This window comes from Falco rusticolus, chromosome 2, assembly GCF_015220075.1.
Source record: "Falco rusticolus isolate bFalRus1 chromosome 2, bFalRus1.pri, whole genome shotgun sequence".
Taxonomy (NCBI): Eukaryota; Metazoa; Chordata; class Aves; order Falconiformes; family Falconidae; genus Falco; species Falco rusticolus.
The window spans coordinates 99,885,172-99,903,326 of NC_051188.1; the positions used below are offsets into that span (position 1 = coordinate 99,885,172).

General features: G+C 35.6%; 1 protein-coding gene across 1 annotated transcript in view; it reads left to right on the forward strand.

The window, feature by feature from the left end:
• The window catches only part of PRKX (protein kinase X-linked), a 63,046-nt gene that overhangs the window by 13,399 nt on the left and 31,492 nt on the right, over nucleotides 1-18,155 (forward strand). The window contains exon 2 of the mRNA XM_037377600.1: nucleotides 16,841-17,009. Within this exon, the coding sequence (XP_037233497.1) occupies nucleotides 16,841-17,009 (169 nt within the window). The remainder of the gene's footprint in view (nucleotides 1-16,840; nucleotides 17,010-18,155) is intronic.

Consider the following 18,155-nt stretch of genomic DNA (forward strand, 5'->3'; position numbering starts at 1 on the left):
AAGGCAGTACAGTGCATACTGGTGCTTAGGGAATCTTCAAACATGGATGGTACTTAACTGGTGTACTGGCAAATCCTATGAAGGATAACAATTTTTACATCAAGAAGTAAGATATTTGTATTGGCCATCGGCACAGTTTTCTTCTGGTACCATGCTCTTTTGCTGAGGACTTCCTACTAACATGGCATATTTTCATCTGTCAGTTTCCTATAGTTGCGATAGCATCATCTCCTCAGAGTGTTTGAGACACTGACGTTAATGCCATTAATGCACTCTGTCTCACTACCTGGTTTAAATGATTTGAAGAAAGCCTATATGTAAAATTTTATTCCTTAACAATATTTTTAGATGAAATGTGAAACTGCATTCACAAATGTGAACTGTGCCAATGGCCAATACAAATATCTTACTTCTTGATGTAAAAATTGTTATCCTTAATAGGATTTGCCAGTACACCAGTTAAGTACCATCCATGTTTGAAGATTCCCTAATATATTATAGGTATATTTTAGATAGTGCTCTTCTAGTTTCCTTTTCCATCAATGATGTAGTAGGATCTCTTATATATGAAATAATAATTTCATCAGTTCTTGTCCTGTCTTCTGAGACTTCTTTCTAGGAAACATACAAGTATCTGAAACAAATTCCAGTTCACTTCATAGAACAGTAAATATCTAATATGCCCAGTAATTTCTCTTGTTTGGCATGTTTCATCTCCCTTCAGGGCAGAAGCATGCCTTTTATCTTGGCTGCTGAAAACTTAACATGCTTCACCTTCTGTAAAAGGTATTAATGGATTATAAACTAGTAACTATCAGATACCAGTAGCTTTCAGTTGCAGCTGATTTGGGTTATATATGAACCAATGACCTGGCCCAGACAGATTGGTTTTGTGTTCATTTCTGATCCTTGTATCTGGCCCTACCTTCACATTCTAGTACATGTGTGCTTGTGCACTCTTTTTTTTTTTTTAAGAGCAAGTCCTGAAATGCTTATTCTTAAAAAATGAATAATTTAAAATACATTTCTATTGAAAGATGTGCTATGTCAACTATAATAGCAAGTGAACCAAGCAACGATATGCTACGGGTTTGGAGAAACATAGTCTACAAGGACATGTCAAGTACTCTTGGCGTGTAAGCTATAGCTCATTAATTCAATTAACTCTAATGTATTTATCAAAGTGGTGTTGGATTTTCTACTTATTACTCTCTTTACTGCAGACTGATCCTGTTCTTAAATATATCAGACTAAGTTCAGATAATTAATTCTGAGATTTTATAGGGTGAGAGAACAGGAGACAGTAGAAGTAGCTATGGCAGTAAACAACCTGTGTTGGGTAAATAGGTGTATGTCTATATGTATTATGTACTCATATATCTACGTTTAAGAGTATATGTTGCTGAGAAATTTAACATATGATGAAGATATACATTAGGATAGCAGAGTGAAGTAACTGAAAATCTAAAAGAAAATACGGCTTCTTAGAAGAGTACTTGGTTTTTCAAGATTTGAAATACTAATTACTAACTGCTTTCAGTGACTGGAAAGTGAGAACACTGGGGACGAAAAGGGCTCTGTATACCTGACTAGCTCATAACTCTTAACTGTGATATGGTGGCTTGGAAATTGTTTTTCTGTTCATAAGATCTATCTATCTAATAGTCTTCACTGTTATTACTACTATATAATATGTTTGATACTCTTTATGACCATACAGAGCATTATGAATTAAAATCAGGGAAATAACTCCGCATGGCCTGTCAAATAGAGCAGTTGATAAATCTTTTAATGCTGAGAATTGGTTTCTGTACATTATTCTATATACACTATATTTAGAAGTTAAACTCTTGTGTCAGGCTAGAGGTTTGTGAGGAATAGTGTAACCAAATAACACTAATTGTGGACGGACTCAAGGTTCTGATCTCCCAGTGCTTTTGACTGTGGCAGATAACTGAGAGGAGGGTTTGGGGTTTTTTGTTTTCTTTTGAATCTTTGTTTTCCATTTGAGACATTCTTTACATTAGGCAATCTGTTTATGATGGAGAGCTATTTTGAGTCCATGTGTATTGAGTCAGTGTATTGTCCAAACACTTGTCTTCAATTGACTTTTCTTGTGTACACAGCTTAAGTGATTTGCCACTGTACTACTTTGAGCTTAGTTACCATGAGGTTACTGGGTGAATCCAATGAATTGTTAGGCTGAGATCCTGCAATTTTAGGTGAGTCTTGAATACTGGATCATTTGTAAGGATGAGATTTTATCAGCCTAAACTCAGTACATATGAAGAGTTACATGGTCTTTCCAATGCATTTTAAAACTGAACTAAAATTTGTTTGACAGTGTTTTAAGGGCTTTCAGATTTTATGGCAAGTTCTCAGGCCTTATGGAAAGATTTGTGTAGGGTATGTGCTCATGTATATGCCTACTGTTTTCCTTCTTCCAGATTTATGTGGATTTTTGTCTATGGTATTGTCCGAATCCTAAAATATGAGGATGAGATTATTTTTTAATTTATTTTTTTTTCAATGGAGCCAATCCAGGAATTGACAGATAATATTTAAGAACGGCCTACTCATAAGCAATGCAGAAATCATAAATTTCAACACAATTACCATTAGAAATTACACTGAGATCTGTATTTTGAAAGATAATACACAATTTACTGATATACAAAATACACACAACATACTGTGCCAGTAATGGGACTTAGTATTTTACAATACAGGTTTAGATATTCTTAGATTTAAGCCTTCTCACACTACACATACTGTTTTATATTGGGCAAGTTGGTCATTCTGTAAAACTAGCTATCAAATATTATAAAATTAGTCTGAAATCACTTACCTGCATTTTGATATAAATATTCCAAGAAGTAACCAGCTTTGCTTTTCTCCAGTGTTTATGTTAGCTTGGAAAATTAGGTGTGAATATTGCAGCTTGTGTAAATTGAGTGTAATTTGAGGTAAGCTGAAAAATAAATAAATGCTCACCTGTCCAAAGAAAGCATTCTCTTAGGAATCTTGAAAACCTTGACCTATGTGTGATTGAAGTATATGTACTGTAGAACATTTTATTTCCCTGTGTCATTGATGTTTAATTTTGAACCTTATCCTTCTCTTTGCTCTTCATGCGACTGTATGAAGAATTCTCAGTTTCATATTGTGATTCATGAATAATTTCAAATCTGATCAGCAGCTAATGTTGCAAATGAGATTTATTTCCATAGCCTTGTGTGTCAATCTTGCTTTTGGATGGGGAAGAATTTACTGTTTAGGGGTTTCACCTATATCCTTGCCTGCTAGTGAGATATTGCATCTTTCCACCTGTGTTCTCATATGTATGAAATTAGCAACCTGTATTTAATGCAAGTGGTGTTAAAATAAATATTGTACTGTAGATGATATTATGCTTACAATAAAAAAATAAAAATGTACAGAAACAATGCCCAGCACAAAAATGCCATTTGGTATCAGCCAAAAAAATCTACCCTTGCTGTTGCAAAATTAATCATATTGTTATGGTATATGCCATAGTCTCTGAAACTTACTTTAGTATTGACTGTAGCAACCCATTCACCTCTTGATTTCCATTTTCTTGTACAGTTTGTTTCTTCAGAGTCACTTGGAAGATCAAGGTTGTTTCATGAAAAGAATTTATTTGTGGGTTGTTTGGGTATACTCTCACAAATTCTCAAATGTTGTCATCCTGGTTCACTGTTGTCCATTTAAATATTTGTCAGTTATGTACAATGTTCTGTTTACAGTCTTATTTATTGGCTTGGATGGGTTTCTTGGGTATTTTACTCAGAGGTATAATAACGGAGACAGACTGGATCCCAGTTTGGAGATGGAAGGGAAAGGAAAGTATGTGTATAAAACTAAGAAGGGCAATTGGCTTCTAATTGTGGAAACTTGGTAGAATGGCTTTTCTTTCCTATTTTGAAACTGCATAGTAAAAACAGAAGAAGTAGTTAATCTCTCTGTTCTGTGTTTCAGTCCCATAATAGGCTGAACAGAAGTTAGAAAACAGAGCAGAATTTTAATTGAGCTTATTTTTTTGCATTATAGAGAAAAAAAATGTCATGGTCTACACAATCCTGAATAGCGTGAAAAATTTAAAGACCACAATCCTTCTTCTGCCAGAGTATTGAACTGTTTACATTAAACATAACTACTAAATTATCATTGGTATGTCTTCAGTAACATTAGGTATTAATACAAAGAATATTTTCAATCTTCTACAAGTAATTTAATTTCTGGGCACAATAAAGATTTTATTCTGAAATGTTTAATATTTTAGAATGGTATTTGAAGACTGGGATTTTAAATCTTAATGTTTGTGTTAGTGTATTTATTCCAGTTCCATATCAGATATAACTTTATTTGGATATTCTAGACTTAGTTCTTCTTTCTTGCATAATAGTTCTTTATGGGGAGAATGTTATGCCTATTCTAGTGCCAAAAACCAATGATTTCATCAACTTACCTTGGACAGTGTTATACTGTTTTGTGTGTGATATAGTATGGGAGAATTTGGAAAGGTAATGAGCACATGAGGTAAACTGCAGATATGTAGTGTGCCTTTACTCTGTCGTCTCTTAGGAATATCAATTGATACTGTCTTATGAATATAAACAAAGCCTTCCCTTTGAGGAATACTTTGTTCAAGTCATACATTCTCAGTGTATTAACCCTTAACCAAAAATAAGCCCATTTGCAGTACTTGTTCCAGATTGAAATAGTGTTTTAGGAGAAGATTCTTAGTGGCTTGTAGCTTGATTTTGCTTTGTAAAACTTGATTTCCAGAAGAGAGAATACAGGGTCTCAGTGGCCCAGTACAGTGTTTATGGCTTATAGATGCAAAGGAATTATTTGAGCCTTTCAGAAAGGTGTTAATTTTGCTGTGGTTACTCCACTAAGTCCATTGTACATATTATAATAAAATATCTAGTACTTGGTACAACCCATTCAAAACAAAGATCAAACTAAATAAAATTTTCAGAAAAGGGCTTAGTTTTATCAGAAATCATTTTTTCTGCATAACCACTGGAATGCAGGGTAAACATAACAATAGTTTTAAGTACCTTCTAAGACTCTTGTTCTGTCTGAACTCAAATAACATATGTAAAATAACATTATATGAGTAAGTGCGGGCTTGAAAATTGGGTGTAGTTTGAGCTGTGATTATTTGTAAAAAATATATCATTTCTTGGGTGTAATGTCTGTGTATTAACTATACCAGTATTTTAAAAAATGCTGGATGAGTGAGCTGACTTAATAGCATGTTTGTGATATTGTGCTAGTAAGTTTTATTTGGGTCACGGTGTTGAAGACTTTAAGTTCTATAGGTTGCATTTGGCATAGTTTGGTGACATGTAAGAATTTAGTGATTTGTTAATTCTTTTTTTAAACCTCACAAATGTATACTTCCTTATACAAATTAGCATCTTCTGTGTCAATAATTCCCATGTAATGAAACCTCACATGCACTTATCAGACCATATAACTTAAAGGTTAGTTTCTTCTGTACACCTAGTCATTTACGCTGCATATTAAACTCACATGTGTAGAATCACTTTATAATCAGCAGAGGGAAATAGGTACTTCTGGGTTCATAAATTGGATGTGTAAAACTGCTCAATTGAGTATAAAAGTGCTTTTTTCCCCTCTGTTGACTTGGAAAGGATTCCACCTGGCTGGTCCAAAGGTAAGCTCTATAGTAAGTGAGGAAGTTCCAAGTCAAGGTCTCTGGGGGAGACTATTGGTTGTTTGCCTGAAAGATCATGAAATTCTGTCTCTTAGCTTGTGTTTGGGGTACAAACAAGCTGATCGGTTACTGTTGGGCTGCAACTTTACTACTTCCATTTTTTTGCATTGTGAAAAGACTTTTTGTAAGTTCCCACCATAAATTGCAGGAGGCCAGGAACAATGGCAGCCTTTCAGGGCATACATTTATATTGTTTCTTTTAATGTCCAGCCATAATGTCCTCTATGGTAATCTTTTGAACAAGAAGAACTGCAGTTCGTAATTTTTCAGAATCACCAGTCTTAAGGTTTGAAGGTATAACGTGAAGAACAAACTTCTGATGCTTTGAGACCTTTTACTACTACTCAGTGGACAGTCTTTGTATTCAAACTGTGAATGTCCAGAGGTTGTATTTTCTCTTTGTCCTGAGTTAGCTCTAGGTCAGTGAAATTTTTAAAAATAGAAGTCAAAATTGAGACTGAAAAAAAGGTAGAAAAGTCTGGATAGGTAGGTATTGGCTGCCACTGAACTTTTAATTTCATTGCTAATTTGATAGAATTTGCTTTCTGAATATTAGTGTATATGAATTTAAACTTCGCTGGTCTAGCTAAATCTCAATTTTTCTGGTGTATATATGTGTAAATATGCAAGTCTGTTTCCAGACTAGGACCTTCTGTGCCTAATTCTGTGGTAACACACAAAATAGCAGGGAATAGGTAATCTTGAACAATTTTCTAATGGTTTCCTATTTAGCTATTTCCTGAACCATACAAGAGAACTAAAATGTGCTGAGTGCATTTAATTTAAGTCAGAGTCTATGATCTGTCTTCATCCAGGGTCTCTTCAGCAGAATTTGCCGTTCAATCTTACACTTTAAAAGCATCGCAGAAATACCATACTAAATAGTGAATAAATAATCTGTTTCAAAAGTATTGAAAAATACAGGGGGTTTGCACTATGTGAAATGTCTGCCTCGATTTGTTTTTTCTTTTAGCACTACTTCAGATGAAGATGGAAGTAATTGAAAAGAATGTATTATAAGAGGTGCCAGTCCCTCAAAGGCTTCTGTCCAGCACTGGTGAAGGAGGAAATTGGTCAAGTACAAACAATGTGGCTTTTATTACATTCATTCAGTAATAATAAACCTTTGTACTTTAACAAGATTTTTTTGTTTGCTTTTTAAAAGGACATAGTCAAGGATATTAAGCCTCATACTTTCTTTGCCTTAATATGGAACTGACTTACATCAAGTAGTTCTTTTGGAGAAAACAAAGGAAGAATCTGCAAGATCTGAGTTTCAGGACAGCCAAAAATATGCTGATTATGTAAAAATCCTAGAAGTGTGTAGAAGCACATATTTCTGGGTTGAAAGTGGCTAATCAGGTATTACATACCTGTTAAGTACCCCTGGTTAGCCTCATGTAGTTCAGATGGGGCTGCAGGTACTTCTGGTCTTTTATCAGACTCCATGTGACTGACTTCTGTGGAACAAAGTGACTTTTCAAATCCTTTGTGGATTATTGCACTTGTGTTTGTTTCTAAGTCATCAAAATACTGTATTTATTTCCTTTTCTTAGATGAGAATGTGACTTTTGGGCACAGCTGTATTTTGTAGTTGTTTGGCTGGTCAACTTTATTTGAAGGTTTTCTCTTTTCTTCCGGTATAATTGTAAGCTTTGTCCATACAGTAGTTTCACAGCATCATACGGGAGCTAATGTGTTCAGTTGTAGCAACTGACAGAGAAAAAGCTACCGCAACAATCTATTAAGTACCTGAACTGTGGTGTATCTTCTACATAGGTGCTGTTTTAAACTTTTAAGACCTTAATGACTGTTTCCTTTAGTTGAAGTTACTTGAAAAGGTTTTAAGTCTGTCCTTGGCTTTGTGACATTGCAAAATTTTTTATTTTTGTGTGTGTGTGTGGAAACCCAAACAAAGTATCTCCACGCTGAATATGAATTAAACAACTAGCCAAATAAGTTTTGTAAATGCTTCCTGTAAACAGGGAAACTGAAAGTGAAGACAGAAGTGCTAACAAACGGTGAGAGAGAAAGCTTTACTGGCTTGGCTAAAGATTTGATTGTGGGAATTAAACTTGGCAACAGAGCTGGTTTTCCCAATTTAGTATATCCCTGCATAGGTTTCACTCACCATCATTCTTCTTGCTTCCATTGGGAAGGGGGAAAAAAAAATAAAAAATCACTGTGAAGCACTTCTAGTTCATGACCAGAACAGTATAAGTAAAAAATGGTGTATTAATGACTTACTGGAATTGATTCTTTATGTGTTATATATACACATGTATATGTGTATGTGTAATGTATTATGTATTACTTAATGTAAACTACAAGTTACTCATATTCATAGAACATTAGAGGCCAGTCCCTTTTGGATTAGACTGCTTCTGGGACATGTAGCTCAAAATTTTGAATGTGGTACTAATGCCAACACCAGAAGCAGGAGCCACATATTCACAACAGCAGACTCAACATTAAAGAGTATCTGAAGAGAGATCAGGATTTGTCATTTTGGGTTGTAATATAAAATGTTTCTGTCATAGCATTTTTTTAATTTATTTTTATTTTTTTACAATCAGAAGGAATCTTGTAGTTCTAAAATCTGGCATTTGATGATACCTAGAATAATAATAAACTCTTTTTGGTTTTCCTTCTTTGTCTGGTTACTGTGTGATGCATTCATGTATTTTTGTTTGTGGTAAGTGCAAGTGTAACACACTCATTGAAAAAATAGTAACATGTAGCCTAAATGTTGGTCAATTTGTTTTTGGGTTAATGTTAAGGAGGTTATTTCAACACTTAAAGAAAAAAAGAATTAAAGCAATTATAAAAGATTAACTTTGAGCACAAATTGATTTAGATGGGAATTTTGAGCACCAGTTAAATGACAGGAGGTGGCTAGATATTGGCTTTTGTATGCCTAGCTTTCATTGTTAGGGTGAATTTTTTGGAAAAAAAGAACAACACAAAATAAATCCTGGTCTTTAATATTTGCATACCAAGAAGCTCTCACTTACTGTGCTTATTTTAATGGCTCTGTACCTGAAAGAAGCAATTCAGTGAATAGGATATGGATGATGTTTTAGAACTTTAAAAAGTCCAAAGATGGCCTATCTTGCTAGTATACTTTCTAGTTTACAGATTCTTTTCCAACTTTTAAGAAGTGACACTTTTTGATCATGCTTTATTTACCTGAAATTCTTATCAGGTGAAATAGATAATTTAATGCTTTCTAGTGTTTTAACTTGAAATGAGTTGCTAGCCAGACAGGTACTCGAGCTTTAGCTTAACCATGCTTGTCTTTTAAAATGTGATAGACCAGGGTTTTTTTCAGATCTGGTCAATACACACTTCTGTCAGGGGGTTGTGTGTCATTTAAAATATGTTGTTCCAACAAGCCTCCTAAATTTAGTTCAGCAAAAGCAGTGTAGAGCTTACTTTCTAGTTGACAGAGGAGAACATCTTAAAAAGGTTTCTATTTGAACTGGTTTTATTTAAAAAAAAGCAGTTTTGCAGGTGAGGCCTATCAACACTTCATGTGCACTGTTTAGATAGGTAAAAGTAGGAGCAGTAATGACTTTGCAATGTTCTCTTTTCTGCAATGTCCTCTTTTCAGTATAGAGGAAAAGCTTTTCATCCACTCATCTGTTCATAGTATTGGTATCAGTGTCACTAATAATGTGTAATAGAAGGCATAGAAAGAGTTAAAAAAATTGAAGAATCAAGTGGGGAAATACCAGTTTCATGAGAGTAGTTCTGAAGGTTGTGGATGTTAAGGTTTTGTGAAGCAACACTGACGTGCACTTAGAAGTTCAGTGTTCTAAGAGCTGTTCAGAAATGGGAAGGATTAAAGGTTATCTTACTACAAGCAGGCTGGTGACTTTCTGTTTTCATTTATTTATTAGTCCCTGGTTATTTCAAAATAAATAATAGAGAGGAAGAACTTCCAGTGATTCTACTTATTTAATTTAATGACACCCTGATATTTAAGTACTTTTATAGAGACCAAATAAGTTGTGAGCCAAAAAAAAAAACCTTAAAAAATTCTAGAATTAGAAAGGAACTCCCATCGTGAGCATTCTGTTGAATGGCGGTTCTTGGAAATCAGGAACTTGTCTTTGAACAGTGTGAAAAACAGGGAGCTTGACTGATGGGTATTAATTAGCCTGGTGATTCCTGTGTTCTTAAGAATTGCCATTCAGTAAGTTTTAAATGGGTGGATCAACAACAAGAGTTGTTGACACAATTGCTTGGTGTTCTCTGGCATATTGAATCTTGTTCAGAGTTGAAAAGAGATTATACCAAATTCCAGATTGGTAAATGTAGGTTTTAGTTGTGTGTTGTTGCAAGCAATTAAGAAAGAACCTGAAAATATGTCAGATCTTTGGAATCTGGAAGCAGCAAAGAGGTGAAATTTTTTTACAGCAATCAGCGCCTGCGTCTAAAGCTAAGCTGTACTTTGAACATGTATTGCTACTTTCTTTTCAACTTAACTGAGCTGGGATGAATTAATGATACTGAGTTTTCATTTGAGAAATGGGTTGACAAGGGGTGAGTCTAGAATCCAAAAGAGAAAACCACTGGTAATAAAATTTCTGGGACAGGTAGTCTGAAAAGTGATGATCTTGCTTGGAATGTAGCAGGCATGTCTTGCTGTGTAGTATCTCACATTATTGCTAAGGAGAAAAACATTTTCTCTATCCAAGGAGTTCCTAGTGCAAACTGAATCATAGTACAGTGGCTGAATGAACAAAGTCATAGAAGCAAGCTGCTTTGGCAACACTGCACATGGTGAGCACTACACAAGGCATCTGTTTTCTATGCTTTTAAGCTCTTATAATCAGACTGTCTCCTCAGATCATTGAAGGATATGCAAAAGCTTTGCAAAAACTGTTGTCTGACGTTTACTTCTTAGATTCAGTAGTAGGAGATAAGCAGTTCTAGACGGAACAATAGGCAGTTCTGTAAAACTTGCTCTGATTTTCTTTATTTCTCTGGTATCTGTAAAACTTGCTCTGATTTTCTTTATTTCTTTGGTATGTTTTTCAGGTTTAGATCAGAACCCTCTAGAGTGGTACAGAAGTACAAAAGCAGTGGTCTGAATACTAGAGTGAGCAGTCCACAGCTGGTTTGTGAAACAGTGTGAAGGCACGGAATTTGAGAAAGTTGAGTGGTATTCGCAAGGCATGTTCAGTTGATAGTGGTCTGTGGGTTTAAAAATAATAATAAAAAAAGTGAACTCTGCTACTGTGATGTCCAAAATCATCATCCTTGTTCTGTGTTGCCCTGTTCATGTGCCAGCCCCATCTGCTGTAGAAGCCCAAAGTTGCCTCTGTCAAGTGGTTTCCCTCTATCCTTCTCTCAAGTGCTACTCTTCTGATTACCAGTCTGCTTGGGCTGGCTGATTTCCTTTGCTGTACCACTTCTTCCCCTTCTTTGTCAAGAATTACTACAACCCCCGCTTCCCCTTTTAGGACATGCATTGCTAGGCTCTTCGGTTTCCATCCCAAGATGACACAGAGATTAAACGGCAGTCAAATTTGAGATTCAATAGTGAGTTTGTAATACAGTTCACTTAATTTATCTCTGATATTCAGCAGAATTAAGTCTGATGTGCTTGTGGCTACCGATAAAGACTAATATGTGGCACAGTAGGAAATGTTCTTCTAACTGTAAATAAAAGCATATACATCTGATGCTTTTTGTAGGCATCTGTGGAAGTCAGGATCAACCCCTTTGGGACTTAGAAAGCAGCCCTCAGGGTCATGGATCTCACATGACCTAGTTTATTCTTCATTAAAACAGATGGTATCTATCCGAGTGAGGCAAACTTGGTTTTAAGAAAGAGCTGGGGATTAAAAGGATGGGAAGCTGGAACAGCTGGGCCTAATTAATGAGAGTAAATAAAGAGCATTAAATTAGTCACCTACATCAATAGCAAAATAATCACTACATGACTACTCACTGAATTGTTTTAGCTGATCAAAAGTTGCAGGATTGGTTTTCCTCGCATCAAAAGTATCTTATATTGCATCAGAAATATTCCCACATTCTTTATTCTTTTCTACCAGGCTTCAAAGAGAGTAAAATCCTGGAAACCGGCTGTGGTATTCTGGCATGGCACTGGGGAGTCCAGCTTGTTTTGTGAGGCTCAGAATGCCTTTCCTTGTGTTTGATACCTAGGCCAAGCTGGTCCTCCACAGTTTTTGGCCTCCTCCCTTTGCGTGTGTTTAATATGAGAGGGTTACCTAACTGAGGAGATTGCTGGCATTCCTTCAAGTTCTCCAACCACATTACGTTTGCAAAGCGATCCAAAAATTTTATTGTTTCTGTTGTAAACAGATTATACTGGATTAGTGGTTAACATTTTGCATGTTTTATTCTGTTTGCCAGTTTAGTCCTGAAAATCTTGAATTGTGTTGAATAGTGTAAATAGCACAGGCATTCTTCACTCGCTTTTGGTACTGGTGGCCAGAAACCTGCTATATGCCTTTTGCTATATGCCTTAACAGGGAGGAGGGGACTGTGCAAATAAACTACAAATCTTCCTTCAGACCTTCTAGTAACAACTGTTTTCATGAGGTAGAATTTTCTGATGCAAGCACATTTTTGCTCTAGAACTCTGGCATTACATGCTGTGATAGAGACAGGTAGGGATAAGCCTGTGTGCATGTGTGTGTACAGCCACTGCTGTTCCTTCAGCAGGATAGTACTTGGTAGATCCCAGGACTCATCCAGAATGTCCCTGAAGTTCTCTTGGTTTGAAATAAATGTTAAATAAATATGAGTGGAATATTGTGCAAATCTGTAAACACTGTATTTCCTTCCATTATTATGTGCTAGCTGAGCAAGTACAGAATGTTTCTGTTTTAAGGTAATCCTAAGGAATGTTTACTTACCTGTCACAGAAGGTCAAATTTAGCTGGTTCATGTAACTGAGCTCTGAGGTGATCAGGGCAAAAAATGGAACAATTCTTTCCTGGGGATTAGCATGAACTGTTCCATGAGCTTAGCGTCTCCTTCCTGGAGGACAGAAGGCAGTGGAGCTCTGATAGAAGACTTAGTAACCCTGCTGCCTTCTGCTGCCAAAAACCTTCCCTCCAATTTCTGGAGCGGGGTCTCCATCTTTGTGGTGCCACTTCACTGCTTCAGTTTTTTAGTTTTCTTTCCATGAAGCTGAAGTGCAGAATTTCCACCTAGTCAACAACAATAAAACTTGTTCTTATAAAACAGTTAGATTTTCTTGACTGTGCTGAACAACTGTAACAACAGCTTGTTGCAGGCTTCCACCTTGACCATCATGTCCCGTCCCATCCCATTCCTCCCCCCTCACCTCCATTTACAAAGAACAGAATTTTAAAAATCTGTGAAAAAAATGGTTAGAAACATGAGCAGGAGATCCAGACCAGAAGTTTGAAGTGAGTGCATCTCTGTATGCAAACTTTATCTGGTTGTCTGTAGACTAGGTAAGCATAAAAGAAAAAAAAAAAAAGGCAGCTCAACAATTAGTCCTGTATGTGGCTGCGTAAAGACATAAATTAAACCCCATTTGCATACTTTATACAACTTTTTTTAAGTTTCAGCAAGTTCCTCCGCTCCCCCTTGTTAATAGCCCCACATGGTTTAAAGTCTTGTTTGAAAAAAATACGTAGTACTCGCCATGTTTGCTGTTTGCTTCTCTTTGCAGTGACAGGAGTTTGATTGAACAGCTTAAGCTTAAATGTGTAAGTAAATTCCAGAACATCACTATTATTTTTCCTTAGGGCTGTAAGAGAGCATTTTGTTTGTCAAAAGTGCTGGAAGGGTGGCGGTTGTGAGTCTGGGTACTGTCACTACCAACTGATTTAGGCTGGATTTTCTAAAAAGACTTGAATGAGAGAGAATTCATATTACAAGAAGAGGCATCTGAAAACAAATGTTACATGGTTTCTTTGTATTGTCTTCTTGATTTCCATACTTGCTTGAAATTGGGCTAAAGATGTTTGAAAAAAGACTGTCTGCAATCAGTTCAACAATAAAACTGGTTAGGGAGGTTGTGTGTTCACGCCTGTCTGTGTGGTCTTCTCGTTTTCCCGGAGGCTCTCTAGATTAGGTGCTTGCCACTATTCTGGAATAGCCTGCCAGGCTTTGCTGTTCCTCGCAGAGATGTTTTTAAAGAGGCCTCGTTTCCAAAGTTAGGACTATTACTAAATAAGTCGCCGACAGGTTCTTCTTTGAAAATGGATGGAACTTGTGATTGCGATTATTCTTACTGTTGTTATTTCTGAGCAGCACCATTTGTAAAGTTGGACCAATAGCATAAGGAAAAATTAATGCGTTCTAAAATAAAAATTTCTTGGACAAGTAGAACAAGTCATGAAACATGAGATCACTAGAGACCTGGGAACAATTAGGTATGTGTTCACTTCTGACTTCCCTGTTGAATATGTCTACGGAAGTACTTTGTTCATACAAGTATCAAAATGTATATAAAACCAGCATTTGCTTACGAGCTTGGTACTGTTAATTTCCCTGAGTCCACATTTGGAAGTCTTAAGAATTTAAGACAACTTTTAGTTTCGGTGTGCAATACAACTAAAATTATTCTTGACAGTGTTTTTACTTAGAACTTAAATTTCAGCTCCTAATTCTGAAATAACCTAAGTTGTTTTTTTTTTTTTTGTCTGTATATCCAATATACACGTAAATAATAAATATTTGGTATTTTAAGTAGCTTGAACAGATGGCTGTACTTGGAAGCTTTGGGACTTTTTTTTGGTTTGTTTTTTTTTTTTTTACTGCAGAAGCCCATCCTTGTGCAAATAAGGTTGTTTACAGGTATAATCATGTAATGCGACTGCACTGTTAAAGGATTTAATTGCATGATAAATTTTCCAGGGTAACCTGATGGCTTGCTTCAGTATAACAGAAGGCTTTATCTGAGACCTGTTTACAGTTTTCATGGTTACAGAACTGTAACTCAGGACAGGTGGGAATGTAAAACTGCTTTGACAGAATCTTTTGTGCTTGGACAACTGTAATCCTTGGTGGGTTTGTGTAGTGAGAAGTTTTATCTCAAAAGCTGTTTTTGAAAGGTGTATTGGTAATGGAGCTCCAAGTTCTATAAAACTGGATTGCTGAAGTTGTTAGTTTCTAGTTTGTAATATGAGTATTTTGTTTTGTTTTTTAGTAAAGGCCATGTTCTTAAATAATATTACTGGTGACTGTAAGTGACTGGAAACAGTAACTGTTAAATAAAATGTAAATTTTCTAAAGATAATACAGATACAGAAAGCAAACTTGCAAACTCCACCACCCCACCCACCCCACCCCCCACAAGAAAAAAAAATTCCCAAGTTTCTTGAGCCTAGTAGAGGCAAAACCTCCCTTGTTTTTAATCTCTTTCCTGAGTAATGCAGTTTTGGAAGGTCAGTTTTTGGTCTCTCCCTGTCATGCCCCTGTCAAAAATCATTTTCCTTTCATATACATACTCCTCTCCTTGTACCAACTACGTGTCATAGAAAATTGTCTTGTAGTATAGATTGATCGTAACTGGTCAACACAATCTGAAATCAATTGACATACCAATTAATAATACTGAAACAGATCTATGGGCTGCTTTCCTAGGGTATGTGCAAAGAAGGGGATGATTGTGAGCTTAAGTGCAAGATTTTTACTTTTTTGGAAGGCATTTCTAACAAGAGAGTAACCTTTTACAACTTAGGCAATTAGTTTGAATGCCAAGCATCCTTTATAGTGGCACATATTTCTGTCAGAGAATAGAAGTAAAAGTATCTGGTGTACTGTTCTAATGGAACCTACATGGCATTGTTTAATGAGAGGAGAAAAATGAGCAACCACCCAATGAACTAAAATTGGTGTTCATCTTCAAGTGTATAACAGTGTGCTGCAGTACAAATAGCGTGGCTAAATCTGCGTATTCAAACTTTCATTTTGAACTAAAAGAAATACTCAGTTCAGTTATGTATAATTGTCTTCAGTGCAATGCACTTAAAAGGAACTTTAATTTATACTACTGTATTGAATAGAGAAATGCATAATATGTTAAAGACTTATGGTTTCATTTTCCTTTTATATTTTTAAGAGTGAATTATAAAAATAATACATCAACTGCAAAAAAGGGTGCTTGAGAACTACTGTTTCCATGTGATATAACAATGTAGCACTATAAGCAATTTTTTTCTTGTTTTTAGAGGGGTCAGCAACTTTTAAATATTTTTTTCCCCATCACTCCCTTATCCTACCAGATCACTTCACCTCTCTGTGCACATTAAAGGGAACAGTCTCCTTACCTGAATAATTGCAGGCATCTGTTCTCCATGACTGAACTTTGGTAGATGAATATTTTAATTTTTTTTTTTGTTGCTGTCATCACTTTTGTATATTCTGGGCTCTTCCTGTTACGAATTCCAACATTTCAAACCCCAATTCATTTTTAGCTGTTTTGTTTTAATAACTGATATATGGAAGGGTAAGTAGTTTTTTGCATTGAGGAATTATTAAATCCATTACAACTGAACATTACTTTGTTGGTCAGTGATGATTTTTATTTTTTTTTATGCCGCACATTGTGGGTATAATAAGCTGAATAATACTTCTGAATGTATTCTACCCCTCCCTCTCCAATGTAAATTAAAACCGATCCCTAGAATTTTGGGAGTGTTTCCCAGCCTTTCTTCTGCACTTGAGAGCAGTTTTGCTTGTTTCATTTATATTGGTTACATTTTAGTCTTATATATAACATACTACTTTTATACATCTCCTTACCATTTCTCAGGGCCAGTTCTCTTCTTTGCAAAAAACGCTTCCAGTATCTATCCAAAGAATGGCAGTATCACAACAGTGTTATTCTTATTAAATCATTATCACTAAAAATTGAGAAATCCCAAGAAAAAAATTGTGTGAAAACAGGTAAAAAATGTAATACTGATATATTGATGGGATGGCAGGAACAAAAAAAGAAAAAAAAAGCAACAAACCAGGAATTGAGTTCCTGTAGGGTTTAGTTTAGTAAATTATCTTTGCTTTTTTTCTTTTTTACAAGAAGTTGACATTTCCTCTTCAACTTTTCAGGCACGGGTACCTTTGGGCGAGTTCATCTGGTGAAGGAAAAAATGGCCAAACGTTACTTTGCACTGAAAGTAATGAGCATTCCTGATGTCATTCGACTGAAGCAAGAGCAACATGTGCACAATGAAAAGTCAGTCTTGAAAGAAGTCAACCACCCCTTTTTGATCAGATTGTAAGTTGTTGCATTTTTTCAATTCATTTAACTTCTACATAAAGTGCAGTTAAAGTTTTCCACAGTCTCATTGCAAGTTATGTACTTAACCAACACCAAGCATTTAATTTCTATTTTGTAATCTAGACTAAAATAACTTGAGACTAAAATATTTACTATAAAAGAATCAAGAATGTAAAATCAGGAGGCTTAATTTAAACATTTAAGCAACAACTTATTTTAAGCTTACTCTCTCATTTTCATACTGCAGAAGAGAATTTTCTTAAGTGAGGGGAAAATACCGATGAAGAAGTGTTAGGATTGGTTCATCAAAATGACTTCTAGAATAATTCTTGATGTTAAGATGGTGAGAAAAGAAGTATTTCTACATATATATGTCCTGTAGATATCTAAATAAAGATATAATTAGATTTAATTATCTGCTTTTTGAAAACTTAGGTGAACTCTATGTTTGCAGAATTTATTTTTGAAGAGTTTAAATATCTGCAGCACTTCTTGGGCTTTGTTATTCCCGTATTTGAGGTTAAGTGATGGAACCTATTGAGAAACATAATTTAAACACAGTTCTAGAAGACTATATTTTAGTGGGATTGTGATGATTCTGATGATACCAATGGTCCCTTTATTAAGGAGAGAAGGTATCATACCTTTCTGTTCACAGCACCACAGCACCTTTCGTGCATCTGAGTCCATATCTATTAACAGGATCACTAAACCTCTGGGTAATTGCACAGTTGATTTCCATTTGTGTTTTCTCATGCATGGATATTGATACAGGGCCAATGACCAAGATTTGTTTTGCATTTACCTGCCTTAGTCAGTTTTACATAAAATTAGACAAAATTAGCCTTAGTTAATATTTGGCTGCAGGACATGCAACCTCCTCCCAGGGATAAGAAAGTATCAGAGGGAAAAGAAGAGGCGAAAGCATGGTAGTCATCTGAAAGACTGAAAGAGCCCTGTAGGATGAGGCTTTTTCTCTGGTGTGTTGTTGCTTTTTCCAGCATCATGATGCTATTGGTTTCCAGCCAGTGTTCAGAAATCCTGTGTGTGGCATAGTATCAGTAAGATGAGTTCCTAGGGTATGTAGAGTTTGAGATGCATGCAGGAAAGTGTGATGGACAGGCTGAGTATATCTGGTTTGAC